Here is an 18,377-nt window from a genome sequence, read left to right as displayed (position 1 = left end):
CCAACGTGTGTGTCAGCCATGTTGTATTCCAGATGATGCCTCCATAATGACATTCACATGACCAGAGCTGGCCTTTGGCCTCTCTCATCCACAGCTCTTGGCTCGCCCAAATACTCTTCACCCACACACGGAGGAAGACAAAACTACAGTAGGCCTCGCTGCTGCTCCGTCTTCGTGCCTCCGCTCTGCAGAGTTAATTAGCGAGCGAGAAACCCGCAGATCTCGTTCCCAGGCCGCGCTTCATGCCAGGCCTTTGGCCGGGCTGCGAGAGCTCATGCCTGAATGTCACAGTGCCCCAGCGGCCTGTGATCTGCTCGTCTCTTGCCCCCCCCGCCCCTCGCCTCGTTCTCTCCCACTCAGATGAGAGAGGAAACTCCGAAGCGAAGGCTCTCCTCTCCCAGCCGGCCAGTTGGCTCACCTCGCGGTGACCTCCCTGTGCGCTCGCACACAGACATGTACACACACACACACACCTCGCCATGGCCTGGCCTCGAATGAAACGCCTGTTCACTATTTCCTGAGCTGCGTAGAGGGACTCTTCTGCAGCGAGTAGATTAAATGTAGTGTGCGGCGTGCAGGCAAAGGTCTCCGGCAGAACTTGGCAGGGTGAGGCCGATATTCATTCTTCACGCTGAAACAGGAATTGCTTTTTGGAAACCTGACGCTATTGGCCAGAATGTCATTCAGCTGTCTTATCTTAGTTTTTTGATTGGTTGCACGGCTCTCACGCCTTGGTTGAGTCTTTTCCCTAAATTGAGATAAAACCAATTACACAGCGCAGGTGCGACTCTACTAGTGATTCTTGACCGTCTGCTGACTTTCTAAAGAGGCACTTTCATCCTTTATTACTGAATAAAAAAATTATAAATAATAATCACAAAACCTATTATGTCAACGTGTACACATATTGTAGCTATGTTAAGTGTACTTCTTAAAGAGAAGCGTTTTTAACATTCTGAAAATCATAATGGCATTTGGAAGAAAAACCAAAAACATGTGATCTATTAAAATACAGCAGTAATCATTTTAACAGTTCAAGCTGTAAAATCGGGAGAATGAACACTGGAACATTACAGCATGCCAGCATGTTTTTTCATGAGTATGTTTTTAGACTGAGATAATAAGAATAAAACATATGAACATTCTCTATCACAAATTTCAATTTTCTAATCCTAATATAGCATCAATAATCATGTGCATGCTTATCCTATTTATCTGCAATAAATTTGGCTGATTTGATTAATAAATTTGGCTGTTATGGCAGAAATGCACTGCATCGTCACACTTACTCCATAAGAATTATACAAGCTTGCTAATCACACACTGGAAAAAAAAAACTGTTGTTTTACTTTCTTATATTATAGAGCATACATGTAGAAAAATTGTGATAATATGGAACACTCATCCCTAACTGAAAACATCAGATGTAGAAGATCTTAGGCAACTTCCTGATTTTCCTAAGGGTACCATTAAAACTTTAAAGGGATATTTCAGATATTTTCCAACACTTTAATTCTTTCACACATAAGACACTTAAACAAATTTCATATGACTCCAAGGCATTAATTGTGCAATTCTTCTGGCCCTTAAAAAAGAAAAATAGTTCCAGCTCTATTTGGTCAATGGTTCTAATCAGTTAATAAGAGCATCGCATGATGGATAGGACATTAGATAATTTAATACTTTATGCCCTCCCTACACACAAAAAAGGCTATAGACTAAAAAAAATAAAGGTTAAAGGTGCCATCTAGTGTTCAGCAAGCGAAATGAACGTTGCTCAGAGACTGAAACTAAGTCAATCCATATACTTTACAACTTTATTGATTCTCCCCTCAGCGATAACAGACAATGACTCATAAAGGACAGAACATATGTTGATATGGAAAAGTACATTTCAGGACACAGGATAACTTGTGAAAGGCAAGTTAACATGTTCATTCATACAAAAAATTCTGGAGGAATAAACCCCCCTCCATCAAATCATTTAATGACTGAGACGGATCTCCATGTTGGCTCGCACACCTCTGCGGTTTTCCGTGCAGGTCTAAAACAATTTAAGTACATATACAAAAGAAGTTTGGTCTTAAATAAACATTACACTTGTGATCTGGACAGATTCGTTAGTCTTCTAAGAAGTCATCATCCAAATTCACATCTGTGGTGTCAATGTCATCCAGCTCCATGTTGTCCAGATCATCTTCCAGCTCATCCAGAGTCTAAGGCATGGAGAAGCAAAAATGTATGCAATTTTTACAAGTAAACAAAGTATAACAGGTCCTGTGTACAGTGTAAACACGCTTTTCTGAGAAAAGGGTTATTATTAAACAGGTAAGCTTACATAAAACTGACTGCTATAAACATATAGTATTATATAGTAGTATATTCAATATAGTAGACGTATTGGCGCATTTTTTTTATTCAGAAAACAATATATGAACAAAGGCAATGTAAAAAAAACTATATTTTTCATGCATTTTAGCAAATGGATGTGAATCGGAAATTTGTTCAGATTGTATTTGGGATATGTAGGTTAAATTGTTTTCCCTACAGGATAAAAAAAAACAGTTTGCTCCAAAATCAACGGATTTGAAATGGGCAAGAAAGTGTTCAACATATCAATAATTTCTTATAAGCACTTCATAAGGAACATGTTCTGACCACATTTTATGTTAATCTGATGAACTGTGTTTGAACACAACAATAGAAAATGCAAACTGGTACTTTCTCTCTTGCCAGTTGGTGGCGCTATACCAATGTGTCAATTCATATATGAATATGGTGTGAGACTGAATATTTCTGTGAAGTTTCATCTTGATTAATCAATGTTTAGTGTAATTTATAAATTTGCCAAAATTAACATGTACATTTGTCAGCTTGCCATTTCAAGACCATCCACGCATTCAAGAAAATTTTGCAATTTAGCATATTGAACCTGTGCTCTACATACAGCTCAAATTTGGAGTGAAGGGTCTAGGATCCTTGTTTCAACTGTGAGAAAATTAAACAATCCAGATTCTCACTTCCTGTTGGATGCAGCTATTGAAGAGTGAGTGTATTGTCTGAAATGCATTGATGTAATTATTTAACACACCTTGTCTGAGGGCTTCTCTGCTGCTGTACTGGAGGTCGGTTCCTGCACGTCATGAGTAACGGGTGTCAAAACAGTAGCTGCTGCTGACACAGGAGCTGTTACAGGTTCCTCCACAGGGGCTGGGGTCTCCTTCACTGGTTCAGGCTGCTGAACACACAATGGTACAACGGTGTGTAAACACGGTTTTACTGCACTTTGCGTGTGTACCAGTGTGTATGTTGCAGTTATACCTGTAGCGATACAGGGGTTCCCTTCAACTCATAACCACTGGCCTCCTCCAGAACATTTCTTTCCTCATTGGGCTGTGGAGACAGCCATATACATATTCTTATATATGCAAAACGTCAAGTTAATCAAATTTGTAATCTAGCAAACTCCAAGCTTCTAGGGTTTGAGTTTCAAATACACCACATTCTGAAAAAGTTACTTTCATGGAAGCCCCCGGTGCAAAATGAAACGGGAGGAAACACATACATATACATAAAAAAAAAAAAAAAGTCTAGTGCATAATCATTGAAAATAATTACGAAAACAACTGCTGACTATGAATTTATGAGAAGACACTCAGAAGCAAGAGCTCACCGTGACCAGCGGGTAGTCAGTAGCAGGTCTGCTCTGGCCAAGGCAGGTCTCTTTGAGATACTGCTCAGCCACAAAAGCTTCCCGCAGGCCGGGGAACAGATTCTCATACTCTGTGGGGTCAGCCAGAGACTCCGCAGCCTTCTGATTCACCTTGGCCAGGCTCTCTCTCCATAACTTTACCACTCTGCAAAAAAAAAAAAAAAGGTTGATATCTGAATGAAGTTGACCTTTTACAGCAACACAGCTACAGACTGCGCTGTACCTGGACACTTGGCTGGGGAGGTAAGTGCGGGCGAGGAAGGCAGCCTCCGGCAGGCGGTTGGTTCTAATCAGGAGCTCCAGACACTGGTCCAATCTGAATGAGAGAAACATTGAAAGATTAAAATGAGCAGTGGTCAAATTCATACATCCTCTCAATTCCTGAACCATTCCATTCTCGTCTGGACTCATTGCCCAACATAAAAGATAACATAAAAATGTGCACTGGCTAAGAGAGCTATAAAGACTGAGCCCATTAGAAATCAAAGAACCTGACAAAATACAAACCACACACCTCAAAGTACCTTTTAAAACATTCTGTACTGTCTGAACCAAGCAGGGTGTGGACTAAGCCTGATGCTTGGATACTTGATGAATTCTATTAATTTCCCACTTACTTTCCCTGCAGGAAGTAAGTCATGAATGCCACATTATTCTTCCCATCACGCTCGGCACCTTCTGCCAGCTTGCCCACCATAGAGGCGTTGCCCGAGGCTGTGGCCAGCAGCAGAAGGCCACCATAGTCCTGGGCGTGGTGGAGACACTCCTGCGCCAGCCCAAACTGGCACTTACTGATGGCCAACTCTGCAAGCTGCTTCCATTTGTGCTCCGACTGAAGGAAAAATAGCGAGAAAATATGATAACCTTTCACCCCAGCAATTCTACCCATTTTATTACGTAATTGTAATCTGTTATACTCTTTGATTGGCTATATATCGAAAACCTGAACTTACCTCTGCCTCCACCGCAAGCTGATAGGCGATCTTCAGCTCTCCCAGCTGCAGGGCCAACTCGAACCTGTGCTCTGGGTCAGTGGACACAGCCAGGGCCTGTTGTTTAAAGCCCTGTACGATGGACACACACACACACACAAACAGAGTTAAACCTGGTTCTAGTATCAAAGTACACACCAGTCCGCAGTATTCCAGGGTTGTGCAGAGTTGCTCTACCTGTTTCTCCAGGAAGTGGGCAACTCGTGTCCTCTGCTCTTTGGGGATGGTGGGCAGCACTTTGTCAGCCATGCCGAAGTCACGGCGCATCACAGCTGTCTGGTACTCAAGCACAGACACCAGCAAGGAGTAACTGACAATGTTCAGCTCCTTATCACCCAGGTAGAGTCGGTCATCTTTAGGAATGTAGCCCAGCAGATACATGGTCCTGAACACACACATTGTACCAGGGGTTGAGTATGCACAGCAGTTTGTAGAAAGAATGCGTACATGGTTCCCTACCCCGAGAACTGCGCTGGGAACATTAGTGAAGTGAAGTTGAGCTTTATAGTCATTTCAGCTATATACGTGTTAGACAGTACTTCTCTCCGGAATCTGGTGCTACATGCAACATTTGAACGATTAGACAAAGTTACATACTGGCAAAGTGCACGTGTGCAACACAGACAACTTGGGATACATAAAGTGCAAACAGGAGACACGGGCAGTGCAAGAGTAACAATCAACAAAAACAAGGAGACAGACAGCGCTAAACATGTGAAATGAATAATCAATGTGCAAAGTAAAATAGTGCAAATATTGCTGTGCAAAATGGAAAGGTGCATTAATGGATAATATTACAGATAGATAATACTACAATATAACAGAGGTAGAGCGAGTGCGAGTCTGAGGGTTCAGTTGTCTGTTGGCTTGTGGGATGAAGTGTTGCAGAATTAGGCAGTGAGGGCCCGAATGCTTCACCACCCTCAGTAGGAGGGTGAAGAGTGCATGCAAGGGGTGTGTAGAATCCTTCACAATGCTGGTAGCTTTCCGGATGCAGCAAGAAAGAAAGTGATGCAGCTGGTCAGAATGCTCTCAAGATTCCCTCTATAGAAGGTGGTGAGGATGGGTGGTGGGAGATTTTCTCAGGCTCCACAGGAGGTAGAGACGCTGCTGGGCTTTCTAGGCTGTTAAGCTGGTGTTGAGATTCCAGGAGAGCTTCTTCTCTAGATGAACTTTGTGTTCTTGACTATCTCTACACAAGATCCGTCGATGTTCAGTGGAGAGTGGCCCCTCTGCTGTCTTCTGAAGTCAGCAATCATCTCCTTCCTTTTGTCCATGTTCAGAAACAGATTGTTGACCTTACACCAGTCTGACGATGTGGTTGGAGCTGGGCCGTGAACAGCATTGGACTGAGCATGCAGCCCTGAGGAGCTCCAGTGCTCAGTGTGATGGTGCTGTTGATGCTGTTCCCGATCCAGACGGACTGAGGTCTCTCAGTCAGGAAGTGCAAGATCAGGCCCAGCAGGCTCAGCTTCTCAGCCAGGTGATGAGGAATGATGGTGTTGAATGTTGAACTGAAGTCTATGAACAGCATTCTTGCGTATTGTCCAGGTGGGTGAGGGTCACATGGCATAGTCTGTGGAGTGACCATTTCGGACAATAGGCGAATTGCAGTGGGTCCAGGGTGGAGGGCAGCAGGGTCTTCATATATTTCCTAACCAGCCTCTCGAAGCACTTCATCATGATAAGTGCAACGGGATGATAGTCATTGAGACATGATACTGAAGACTTCTTCGGCATGGGCATGATGGCGGTGGCCTTGAGACATGTAGAAACAACGACGGTGCTCAGTGAGATGATGAAAATGTTGGTGAAAACATCTGCCAGCTGGTCTGCACATTCTCTGAGCACTCTTCCAGGGATGTTGCCTGGTCCAACAGCCTTTCGTGACTTAACTATGCAAAGATGTCCTCACGTTCGCCGTGGTTTGACACAGCACTTGATCACTGGAAGGAGGACTGGATTTCCTCGCTGTGTGTGTCGAACTCAGCGTATAAGTCATTCAGTGCATCTGATAGGGAGGGGTCACTGTCACAGGCAGAGGTTGTAATCCTATAGTTTGTGACGACCTGGATGCCCTGTCACCGCTGTCCTGGAAGAGGATGTGAATTTTCTGCCTGTGTGCTCGCTTTGCTGCTCTAATGGCTGATCTTAGGGCCACCTTGTCACCATTCCTGAAGGCGGAGTCTCAAGCTTTGAGCAGAACACATACCTCTATAGTCATACACAGCTTCTTGTTTTGTCCTGGACCGAGATGGACAGTAATGTCATCAGTGGATTTGCCGATGTAGCTGTTCACTGATGTACTCCTCCAGTCTCCCAAAACATTTGCCAGTCAGTGCACTCAAAACAAGATGGGGGCGGGGCTCCACCCGGTATGCACTGGCCACGTTAGTGTAAACGAGATTCAGTGTGTTGTCCTCTCTCATCGCAAAATACTCATGTTGATGGAATTTTTAAGACTTTGAATTCAAGATATAAATTGATTATATTTAAGGCCTGATTAATTGGAAATGCAAATTTAGGACTTTAAGGATCTGCCGAAACCCTGCTCGTGCAAGGAGCGATATTCCTGCGGTAGGCTGGTATGTTAAAAAGGCCTAGCAGGTAAGGAAATGGACCCTTTAATCAGAAGGTTGCCGGATCAAATCCTGGACCGCCTTTCTCAGCTGCCCACTGCTCACTAAAAGCAGAGGACACATTTCGTTGTGTGCTCTGCTGCAGTGTTTCACAATCACTTCACATTCACCTCTCCCAAATTTATATTGCATATTATTTATACCACACAGCCCTAGACAAAGATCTTATGCAAGTCACTTCGGATAAGTCTTTCAAATGTTTTTAATGTAATCTGTGTTTTGTACCTGTCCAAATGGGCAATGGTGACAATTTCTCCACCAACATAATAGTTGAGCCTGTTCACAGAGCTGGTGTAGATGAAGCAGTCTCCCACCCACAGACCAGTCTTCACAATCTCTTGAATTTCCCCTAGGACCTGAGCAGCATTAAAAACAAAAAGTTGTAAAGATAAAAGGTCAGGTGAGCTTCCTTCCCATTATGACAGGATGACCATAGCTGTATAACAACGTTTTGAGACATGTCTATATTATTGTATATTTGTGGGCCCTTAACGCCTATACGAAGTCTGACCTGAACCTGCAATGAGATCACCCAACGCATTTACAAGGCCTAGGTATTGTAGTCTTATCTTGATTCTCCCACAAAAGCCCAGCAAGATAGAATAATCAGGAAAGTAAATAATGGGGAGGCATGGGATGACCCAGAGAATGCCCAGCTGTCACAGCTGGGTGAACAATACCGGTCTATGAACTGTTTCAAGTAGGATTATTATTTTCATAACTATTGCCAACTCAAAAGACAATGGCTGGGCATTTGAAAAATATAATATAAAGTCTTTGCCATGATTTATAATAGTCTAACAGTCCACTAATAGTCCATAAAAATATGAGAGAGAGAGACACACACACACACACACACACACACACATATATGCATGCAGTATTTTTGAGCCCTATTACACAATTGATACATGGTTTAATTCATAATACATTTCTAAAACTACATTGTTATACACCTTTGAGTAAGCACGCACACACTTAGGAGTGCCTCTACTCCTTATCACTTAGCTGCCTTACACAGATCCTGGGATCGAACCTAAATCTTAAACGGTCCCCTGTAATGAAAATTTTACCTTGTGAGTGAAATTTTTTAACATTTGACTATTTTTAACATTTTAACTATTGTCCTGCAGTGGCTACAAATGGCAATAGGTGCTTTGACGGTCAGATCTGGAATGAGCAGATCGGTCACATGAGACTCTGAAGAAACATTTTTTTCTGGAAAAACGCAGACACTACTTCCTGTCTGAGCCCAACATTGTAGTTGGTGACTGGTGTTGATTACGTCATTTCCTATGAATGCCTTCTATAGGCCACTCTCCTCCTCATTAGCATGTAAAGCTACAAACAAAGAAATTTTGCATCCTGGGGAAAACTCATTGTGTGACTGGCTAAAAGTGGCTGTAATTCTGCACCAAGATTGAATTTCGGAAAGAGACTTCAGAATTTCAGAACCAGTCATTATTAGGGGATCACCAAGATCTATTTTTTCATGTCAGGGGACCTTTAAGACAAGCGTCAAGCACATTTGAATTAGTGGTACATGCTGCGCACCTAAATACAATTGGACTACACACAGACACACATATGCAACTACCTTCTGGGCCCAGATGTGTTGATAATGCATGAACAAAGACAAGAGCAACGTATAAAAAATAAGCCCTGGTTCTGGTTTGGGTGGTTCCGTCAACTAGCTGGCTGTTGTCTTACTGTGCATTGCAACAAATAAATAAATATTTTGTTCCCTAAACAAATCTCAACCATCCTCCTCGAAAACAGTCAAAGTAATTTTAAAAGTAAAATGAAAACACTTCCTACAATATATTACCTTAGTAATTTTCAAGCCCCAAAATCCCACATGATTGACTCACCTCAAAAGCGTCCTCAATTCCGTCCTCGGTCACACCCTCATTAGACTCCTGGGAGGCGGCAACCTTCTCAGACAGGTAGCGCAGGATAAAGAAAGATTCCTCTGTGGCAATGCAGACCAGCTCACCAGAGTCAGACCAGAAAATCTGTGCATAGAAAAGGACAGGAAGGAGGAGGAGTACCGGTCACATTTCAGTGCTGGGAATGGTGTAGTAATGTTGACCACTGTAACAGCTTGGTGTGTGTAACTCAGTTATTTTGTGTTTCACAGCTGTTTCACTCACGTGTTTGGGCTGGATCTCAATACGCCGTATCAGTTCTGTGTTCTCCCAGTCGTAGAAGGCTAAGCCGTTCATGGAACGTACACCCAACAAAAATCCACCATAGATGCCTGAAAAACATACAAAATTGGATTATCACACAAATCTGTGTCTACATAAAATAAGCCCTTGCATTCAATGTATGTAATAATGTAATGCTGACTAGAATAATCGCCCTCATTAATATGTGTATGTAGTTATTATAATTGTAAATGTAGGTTAGATAAACAATAAACATTTGCCTCATTCAGTGAACAAGTTTAGCACCTGAGAATCTGATCTAATCATTTGCATTGGTTTGACCAAAATACAGGATCAAGTATTCTTAAAAAGGCTTACAGTGATGAACCCTGTGAGGTGTTTGGGTGCTGAAACAATGGCACTCTAGATGAATGCAACAAGAATCTCCCTAGGGGGCCTTGTAAGAGCATTGTACCTTCAGCACCAAAGTCTGGCTTAAAGGACTTCTTCTCTTTAAAGTTCTTGAAGATCTTCACAATGCTGTTGGACTCCCGAATTGCATACCTGTTGAAGAGAAGGGCATGTGTCAATACCAAAATTCAGTCCTGAGTTTACTCTGGCTGCACGCCTCTACAAATTTCACGTTGAATGTGGAGTGAAATGCCAGGGATCAATAGTTATTGATTAAGAGACAGCAGAATAAAACATGCACAAGATTAGCTCGATTAAGGAACTAAACAAATTATAATTACTCACTTACTCACACTTCTTGCTTTTCAATTTAAATCGATGTAACAATCAATTTGTTACAGACTCAAAAAGTAACCCTGTTCACTTCCTGTCAAGAACTTGGCCCAGTCAAACTCTTTATCGCACAACGTTTGCTATTAATTTCATAACTCAGAATCCAGACATTATTTTCTGCCTGCAGCACTTATTAAATACACTGAAGAATGGAAAACATGCGAATAAATAATTGTGTTGGAGTGTGTCGAAAGGTGGACTCACTCTGAAGAGTCGTGTGCCCAGACAAACTCCTGGGCAGATCCAAAACTCTTGTTTCTCAAAGCCATGGCTGTGTAGATGATGTACTCTCCATCACCACACACCACTACAAACCTAAACACAATTGAAAGCAGTGACGTTAGTGAAAAAGTGAGAGTGAAGTGATTGCCATTGTGTCCTCTGCATTTAACACATTACCTTAGTGAGCAGCCATGAAAGGTCACTTTTCTCTTAAATGGGTTTTAGTTTCTAAAAAAGCATCCACATGGGGGTGTTATCTGAAATGTTGTCACCCATACTGAGAAGTAGAGAACAGCCCAAATGCTGTTTTAACCCCCATGCACACCTGTAAGTGGCGCTAACCCTAACGTGTTATCCGCCATTGTTGTATGTATGACGTGTCTGGCATTATAGGTCAGGTTGCACTAACAAGTCAGCATTTTCACAGGAAAAAAAGCCCATTTACGCGGAAAAGACAAATTTTAGATAATAACCGTTTTAGACCATTTTAGACAAAAACACTCACACATAGACTGGGCTTAAGTTTACTTTTAGGGTATAAGTTATTTTGAAAACATTTGTAAATGTTGTTAATTTTAAGCTATGGTTACTATGATTTGTATGCATACTGTGGTTGTAGTTATTTTCCATATCTGAGCGTGTGTGTTGACTTATTTATTTATTTAATTTTTTTTAAGTTTTGCTGGTTTTAATGCATGTTCCACTTACCTGCCATTAGGGTTGTGTTGGATGGTCTGTGGGTAGATTTCACAGCTGCCCATGTCTTTCACAGCCAGCGGGAGCCTTTCCCCGTCTTTAATCTCTGCATCTCCCATGGCTTTCAGGTTGGCCTGTTGCACCTCTGAATGCTTGGCCCAGATGATCTTTCCATTGGTGTCCATAGACATGGCTGGCTCCTCACGGCCCAGCTATACAAGACAACACAACAGAGAGACAGATTAGATTTGACTAATAATAATATTATCATCATTGCGGTTTTTATTAACGAGCAAATGAGGTATAAAATGTGAGAACAAATCAATCACCTTTATTATGATGCTTCCCTCGTCATAGCCGAGTGCCACATTGTTGGAGCCTCGCAGGCCAGAGACACACCACACACGCTCCATGCCATAATTCAGCGTGCTCTCCAGCCGATAGGTGCTGGAGTGCCAGATACGGACTGTGCCTGGAAAGGAACATTGTATTCGAAATCACGTGTCTGATATTTAGTGAATATCCTGTCCTGTGATGATGCTTTAGAATTTTGGAAACTCACCATCTTCTGAACCCGTGATTATGATTGGCAGCTCAGGGTGGAAGCTTACACAGGATACATTTTGGGCATGTCCCTCCAAGGTTTGAACACACGTTTTATTCTGTGGAGAAATTAAACAGCACAAGACAAAGATGCAACTTTGTATAGATAAGTAGTAAAATGTAGTGCTTTATCTACCTATGAGAAGTTCATGCTACCCACAAAAACAGACTGGCAGGGTGGTCAGTCTCAGCCATGTGAAAACTTTGTTCTTAATAATATATAATACTGTAGACCTCCTCTATACAGACTCATCTTAATGAATTTACCTGCTTAAATGTTTGTATTACACAGTTATAAGTTTTTTTTATTTAACTTCTGTATACTGATATTTTGATATTCTGTGCTGTATTTGATTTACACTACTGTTCAAACATTTATGATCATTTGTGCAGATTTTAATAATATGGTTTAACTTTTCTACTGTTCTTTTGACGATGGACCATTACTATAATCAAAGAATGTGTACTTTAGACAGATTTTTAATTATATGGTTCAGTGGATTTTTGTTGATAAGGTGGCATCCTTACCTGGTAATCCCAGATCTTTACCAGCCTGTCATCAGCTCCAGAAATCAGGTAAGGTTTGTCTCCTCCACTGTAATAATCTATGCAGTTCACACCCTTCTCGTGGCCTTCCAAAGTGAAGTTGGGGGAAGAGGAGCCCAGTTGCCACACCTGAATATGCAAAGGTCAGACAGTGTCATACCATTCCATGTCACATTCGTATTCATTGATCTAACTAACAACATTAAAATAAACTACCTTGATGGTTCTGTCCAGAGAGGCACTGGCAAACTGGTTGTTGTCTTTAGGGTTGATGACAATCTGCATGACGTAGTGTGTATGACCTTCAAACACCTGACTGCATGTCCACTTCTTTTCCCAGTCCCAAAGCTTTATGAGCATGTCATCTAGACAAAAATATAATGAAAATGACAAATTAGAGGTGGGTCATGTTTTATTGTCCAAGACTGAATGCTTTACTAAATAAAGTCATTGCAATATAACCATTGTAATATTTATTAGAAATTATTTATAGGTAGTCTGTTATGTTTATGTTGTCAAATGATTAACAAGCATATTTTGTTATATCGCCAAATGTATCATTATCAGACTACTCTGAATTATCAAGAAATTATTTTATGGGCCATATCGCTTACCCATAATAGAAATAAACAGAATGGCATAAATAAAACAGTACTCATTCATGCTCTTTTTGCAAACCATTAAAAGTTTTTGATAGGTGCATAGAGGTTAAACATGAAATGAAATAACGCACAGCACTGAAAACCGTATCACTTCAGACGTACCACTGCTTGTGAGAATGTAGGGCTGTGTGGGATGCACTGCAATGCAGCGGATATAGTCAGAGTGGGCCTCAAACATATGGACCCTCTCCAGTGTATTGTAGTTAAACACACGGATCTGCATGTCATCCTAAAATGCACAATACAATACACAATGTAAGCAAAAAAAAGCAAGTATAGTTGCTAATACTACTCAACAATTTGCACCCAGTATTAAAGTTCATGTTCATGTTCATATTTAATACACTTACCGCTCCTGTGATGACCCAATTTTTCCGGGCCACAAATTTGGAGGCTCTCACCGGCAAATCACACACCTCAAAGGTTTTTACCAGGGTCTGTAAGGCAACATTTATATTTATTATTCGATTGCCATTACTATGAAAGAAAGCGTCGCTTTAAAGCATATGCATGGACACTATAAGAAAAGTAAAAGAAAATATATATATTAGAAAGAAGAGGGATAAGTATGCATGCTTTTGCATCACATGAAGAATAAAACAGGCACTGACTTGGGTTTCGTGGTTCCACACACAGACACTGCCGTTGTACAAGCTGGCCAGCATCCATGGCTCCGTGGGATGGAGGTCCACGCTCTTGACACGGTCTGACCGGGCAGTCAGCTTGCGCTTGATGTCTAGCCTGAGAGGCTGTGGGACACATGGAGGTTGTTACGTGGAAGGGTTCAGAGAACAGTCCAGCCTGACGTGGTTCCTCTGCAATAACGCTAAAGCTCACTGCTTAGAACAACGCAGAGTAGTCAATTTACCAACACGATTTACCACTAATGGATGTGACGTTCAGACTGACAGCAAAAGCGACGAGGAAAACCCCATCCAAGGGTACACAAATATCCAAACTAGCCGAAGATGCTAGCGTTACGTTCAGCAACCCGCTAGCCGCATAGCACAAGAGGCAAGTTGAACGCCAAAATGAATTTCACACGCAAATAAACATCAGCAACCACGAACGAAGCAGAATAACTTTCCACGCGTCGTACAAAACATCCCTGTAGCAGCCGAAGACGGACACGTAGTCATGGCTGGCTGCAGCTAGCCTGGCGAGCTAAGGCCGCCAGTGGCTTTTTATAAAGAACAACCCGCAGCTGCCGCGCGCTGTATAAAGCCCACTCCGAACCGCGTCCCTCACCATGATGTCCGGGTCGGAGCTGGTCTCCTTTTAGCCTGACGACTGGTCCTTCACCCCCGCAGGCTGCTTCGCTCCGCTGGCCGATTTTTCTCTCTCTCGTTCTTCCTCTCTTTCGCGGAGCAGCTAAACGTGACGTGGAACTTCCTGAAACGGGGCTCGCGTGGCCCAGGAAGTGATGACGTGTTCCGGGGGGGCGTGGAGGTCATCCGTGGAGCATTATATCAGCATTATATCAGCATTATATCAGCATTATATTCCGTTTACATCAATCGGTAGTGCAGAGCAGACACACGAGGTAGAGTTTTAGTCCTCGCGGTAAAATACCACTCGAGTAAAATAACGCTTTCGAATGCATTAAAGTACCAAAAGTACAGCAATGTATTATTTACATTTATAGCATTTATCAGACACCCTTTTCCAGAGTGATTTGCTTTTATGGCATTTATCATATGCCCTTTTTTTCAGAGCAACTTACAACGAGTAGTTACAGGGACAGTCCCCCCCTGGAGAAACTCAGTGGACACAATGGTATTAGTTGGGGTTTTTAAACCTGTGAGGTCATAACGTTTTGCTAAATCAACTAATTTTATGTGAAAAGACTGCAACTCTTGACAAAACAATCTTTTAACAGATTTTTGAAGAGTCTCATTAACAGCAAATATATTTCTCAACTAGACGTCATACTATCATGTTATATCAACACTACTACTACTACTACTACTATTATTATTATTATTATCATAGTATATCATATATTATATACACTAAATTTATAAATATATCCATACACTGCTATATTGTCATATTGCTGCCACTTGCCTGCCTGGTCTGTCTAGTTTGTCTCAACCTGCACTATATTATGGGTCGGTGCACAATGTCCTTTGTCATGTTTTTTGTTGGGTGTTATTCCATTTGTCTTTTTGTCTTTTGGCACCATGTGAATCCCTGAAGCTTAGCAATCTTGTCTCTCTGTGTACTTGTATATGATGAGATGACAATAAAGTTGACTGACATAATAACATTAGGTGCCATTACAAAAAATCCTTTCTTATAATACACTGTTAATATGTATTTTATTATAAGGAGGAATAATAATAAGTTGCTTTGATTGTCTGCACTTTTACACGCTGCTGCACTGAATACCGACATTCAGCGAACAGTTTGCATGTAAAAAACAATTAATTACTAAGTGGTCCATGGTTATAAGACAAGAACAATTTATACAACAGTTATTTCACCATGTAATCACTCATTCGTAAAAAGGAATTGAATTTACTGTCCTCCACTGGTATTGACTTGAAATTTGTTTTGAAAGATGGCGTCATAATAGTTATTTAGAAATAGACAGCGAGAGAGAGAGAGAGAGAGTGAGGGAGCTCTGAAGGCAGACGTTTTGGTAAAATATACCAGTAGGGGGCGTCACAACACCGGCGCTCTTGACTTGGAAAGGCCATCTGATGCCACCACGGTCACTGTTTCTATTAAATTTTCCGAGTGTCTAGTAGTGACATGAACATGAATGGTGTGATGTTGAACATTGTCCCCTTAAAACAGAGTGCTGACATTTAAATAGACGTTTCAAATCTCACACACACACAAAGAGAAACAAGAATCCATGACTATTGAATTCACATCATTTTAATTTGCTTCTGTAAATCATACATTGAAAACACAATGAAAATGCATGATGTCTGAGAACTTAATTTGTCTTCCCCCATGTGTTCTGTCCTCTGCTGGTCTTCTTGCCCTTCTGGCTACACTGTGTGAGGACACATGAGACCATTGTGGTCTCTGGCAGGACTGTTAAATGTGATGACTTCGGCAAAATCTCTAGCCCACAGGCTCTTTGACCATAGAGTCTCAGGGGAATTTAAATAATTGCAAAGTGACCTTGACGGTGACAAATTGTGACCAGAAACATCTGTCGGCGAAAAGCCAAACCAAAAACCCCTATTCCTCGATTTATCTGTCATTCCCTATTTCCTCACAAATAAACACAGATTTTCATTTTGTAGAAAAAATATCAAACTATTTTTTAACTTAATCGATATTTGACAAATTAAACAATATTGGATTTTATACATGTGCATAGCTAATTGTCATAGGACATCAAATAACTAGGTTATCACTATTGCAGATCCTACTACTGTCTTTTATACATTATAATCTGCATACATTGTCAAAAGTGTGGTAATGGTAATACAGAAAGTCAGACACTTTAACACTTCTTTTTTTTTAAATCTTTTTTTCACTGCTTCTTTGACAATAAAAAGTAGACACACATAAAGCTGGCATATTTCTCAGGAGGGAGAATATTGAGCTATGTAAGTGGCCTCTGTGCAAATTTACTTAACCATCTGATGGAGCTTGAGACTGTTTGATTCTTGCAGTCGGCTGCTTCACTCAGAGCTCAAAGTCTTCATCATCATAATCACATTTTGAAGACTCCAGCTTAACACATAGAGGGGAAACGAACAAAGAGGACTGTAACTATATAGAGCCTTTGCATACGTTCATGATCCCCTATTTAGGCCATACATTCTAACAATTAAAATGTGAAAGTGACATGAATAATTCAAGTGAAGAAGAGAGAGAGAGAGAGTAGCGGAGAGAAACAGATTCTCAGAATGTGAGCTAATTGTGCCTTTTGGATCTATTCTGGTTTCTGAAGGGAACAAAGCATCTCTGATGGCTGTTGTATAACTGCAGGGAATTGCTAAAATAATAATGTAAGAAGCCCCTGGAAGAAACCATACTTACTTTTTCTGGTTTGCACATTTATACACCAAAGCCTTTTGGAAAATCATATTATTTTGTTGTTTTCGCATCTTCTCAAGCATCCAGCTCCCTTACAACCGCCCTCTCCAACTGTACTACACCTGTGAAGGAGTATTTTGAACATTTCATCAGTTACTTAAAAAAAAACCTTTACTGTATGACACAGCATTTTAGAAATGCACACAATGTGCTCACAATATGCTGCAGCAGGGAATTGTGCTGCCTGAGGGCTCCACAGGAGCTGAGCTGAAACTCACCGTGCCATAAATCCAGATTTATATGATGCAATAAGAATTATCTCTGAAATAATTTCAGTCTGCAAGGGTTGGATTGTCAGCTGTTTTGTTCAGTTTACACCAAAAACAGACTGCAGACATGAGTGATAGGCCTTTTGTGATATTTCAAACACATGTTGACTGCACATCACATAAGAAATATTAGGGATGAGAAAGATTTTTAACAGCAAACACACAAGCACACAGCCACTTGCTTGTAGTGCTGGACATTTATGGACCAGAGGATAGTTTTAGCTGGCTGAAAGCTGGCTGACTGACTGATGTGCCACTAATACAGCTGTGCACACTGAACATCAACCCATTTAAATTTTCTTCCAAGTCAAAGTCACATTTGTCCTCATATTTTGGAAGCAGATAAACACTGTAATCACGAATGCTGACTGTCTACTGTTGACAAGAAAATTGCAGAAGACGATTATACTTTTGACACCAAGACAATCTGGTCCATCAAAAGCAATCACATAGATGTAACTACTGGGCAGGATTTCTATGGATTTTTAAGTCCGAGTGGGCAACCGGATTTCATGGAAAATATTCAACTCTCTAATTCTCTTCCTCTTCATCAAGTAATTGTCACTCACAGCATCTAAAGTGCACCGTGTGTGTGTGTGTGTGTGTGTGTGTGTGTGTGTGTGTGTATATATATATATATATATATTTTTTTTTTAAGTTATGTAGACATTTTTGGAAACAGTAGCATATCAGTGATCTTAGACTGTGAAAGAGACAAAAAAAGGAGGTCTAAGAGAGCTGAAAATACAGCAAAAGAAAAATCTCTGATGTGATTTTGGGCACGGTTGGACTGAAATGTCACTCCTAATCTTCCCCATCTCAGGCTGAGGTGATGGTCTGTGTTGTGGATGTCTGCCCTTTGAGGTCAAATGAGGTAATTATTGCCAGTGCAGTGTACACTGTCTACAACAGAGGTTCGCAGGCCCTTTTCCATCTTTTCCTGTCATGCTGACAAACCATCCTTGTATTTTCACTGGTAAGCAGCCAACCAAATCAATGAACAAATTGCTGTAAGCA

At 41.2% G+C, this 18,377-nt stretch overlaps 1 protein-coding gene across 2 annotated transcripts; it reads right to left on the bottom strand.

Moving 5' to 3' along the window:
* Positions 1–1,790: 1,790 nt before the first annotated feature.
* On the bottom strand, positions 1,791–14,413 carry LOC114773655 (coatomer subunit beta'). 2 transcript variants are annotated; one of them, XM_028965890.1, is made up of 22 exons: positions 14,275–14,413; positions 13,638–13,775; positions 13,377–13,463; positions 13,129–13,255; positions 12,581–12,729; positions 12,347–12,493; positions 11,778–11,877; positions 11,545–11,687; positions 11,228–11,427; positions 10,502–10,612; positions 9,969–10,057; positions 9,497–9,603; positions 9,215–9,358; positions 7,569–7,699; positions 4,882–5,089; positions 4,666–4,776; positions 4,330–4,544; positions 3,936–4,028; positions 3,674–3,857; positions 3,322–3,393; positions 3,092–3,238; positions 1,791–2,216 (listed from the first exon to the last, which is right to left on the bottom strand). In XM_028965890.1, exons 1-22 carry the CDS (start codon positions 14,275–14,277, stop codon positions 2,121–2,123), a joined length of 2,802 nt encoding a protein of 933 aa, XP_028821723.1. In that variant the 5' UTR covers positions 14,278–14,413; the 3' UTR covers positions 1,791–2,120. The 2 variants fall into 2 exon arrangements, with proteins under 2 accessions (XP_028821723.1, XP_028821725.1); XM_028965892.1 differs by having other exon boundaries at positions 3,092–3,235.
* Between the last annotated feature and the right edge of the window lie 3,964 nt (positions 14,414–18,377).

This window comes from Denticeps clupeoides, unplaced genomic scaffold, assembly GCF_900700375.1.
Source record: "Denticeps clupeoides unplaced genomic scaffold, fDenClu1.1, whole genome shotgun sequence".
Taxonomy (NCBI): domain Eukaryota; kingdom Metazoa; phylum Chordata; class Actinopteri; order Clupeiformes; family Denticipitidae; genus Denticeps; species Denticeps clupeoides.
Note: the sequence above shows the minus strand (reverse complement) of the source record. Positions and strands in the feature narration are given on the sequence as shown.

Bases quoted from the DNA above. Each gene is read 5' to 3' on its own strand.
- LOC114773655 (XM_028965890.1), bottom strand. The intron at 11,878-12,346 runs GTAAGGATGCCA...ATTTCTCCACAG, and splicing joins TAAAGATCTGGGATTACCAG to AATAAAACGTGTGTTCAAAC. The intron at 3,239-3,321 runs GTATAACTGCAA...TTGTGTGTTCAG, and splicing joins GAACCCCTGTATCGCTACAG to CAGCCTGAACCAGTGAAGGA.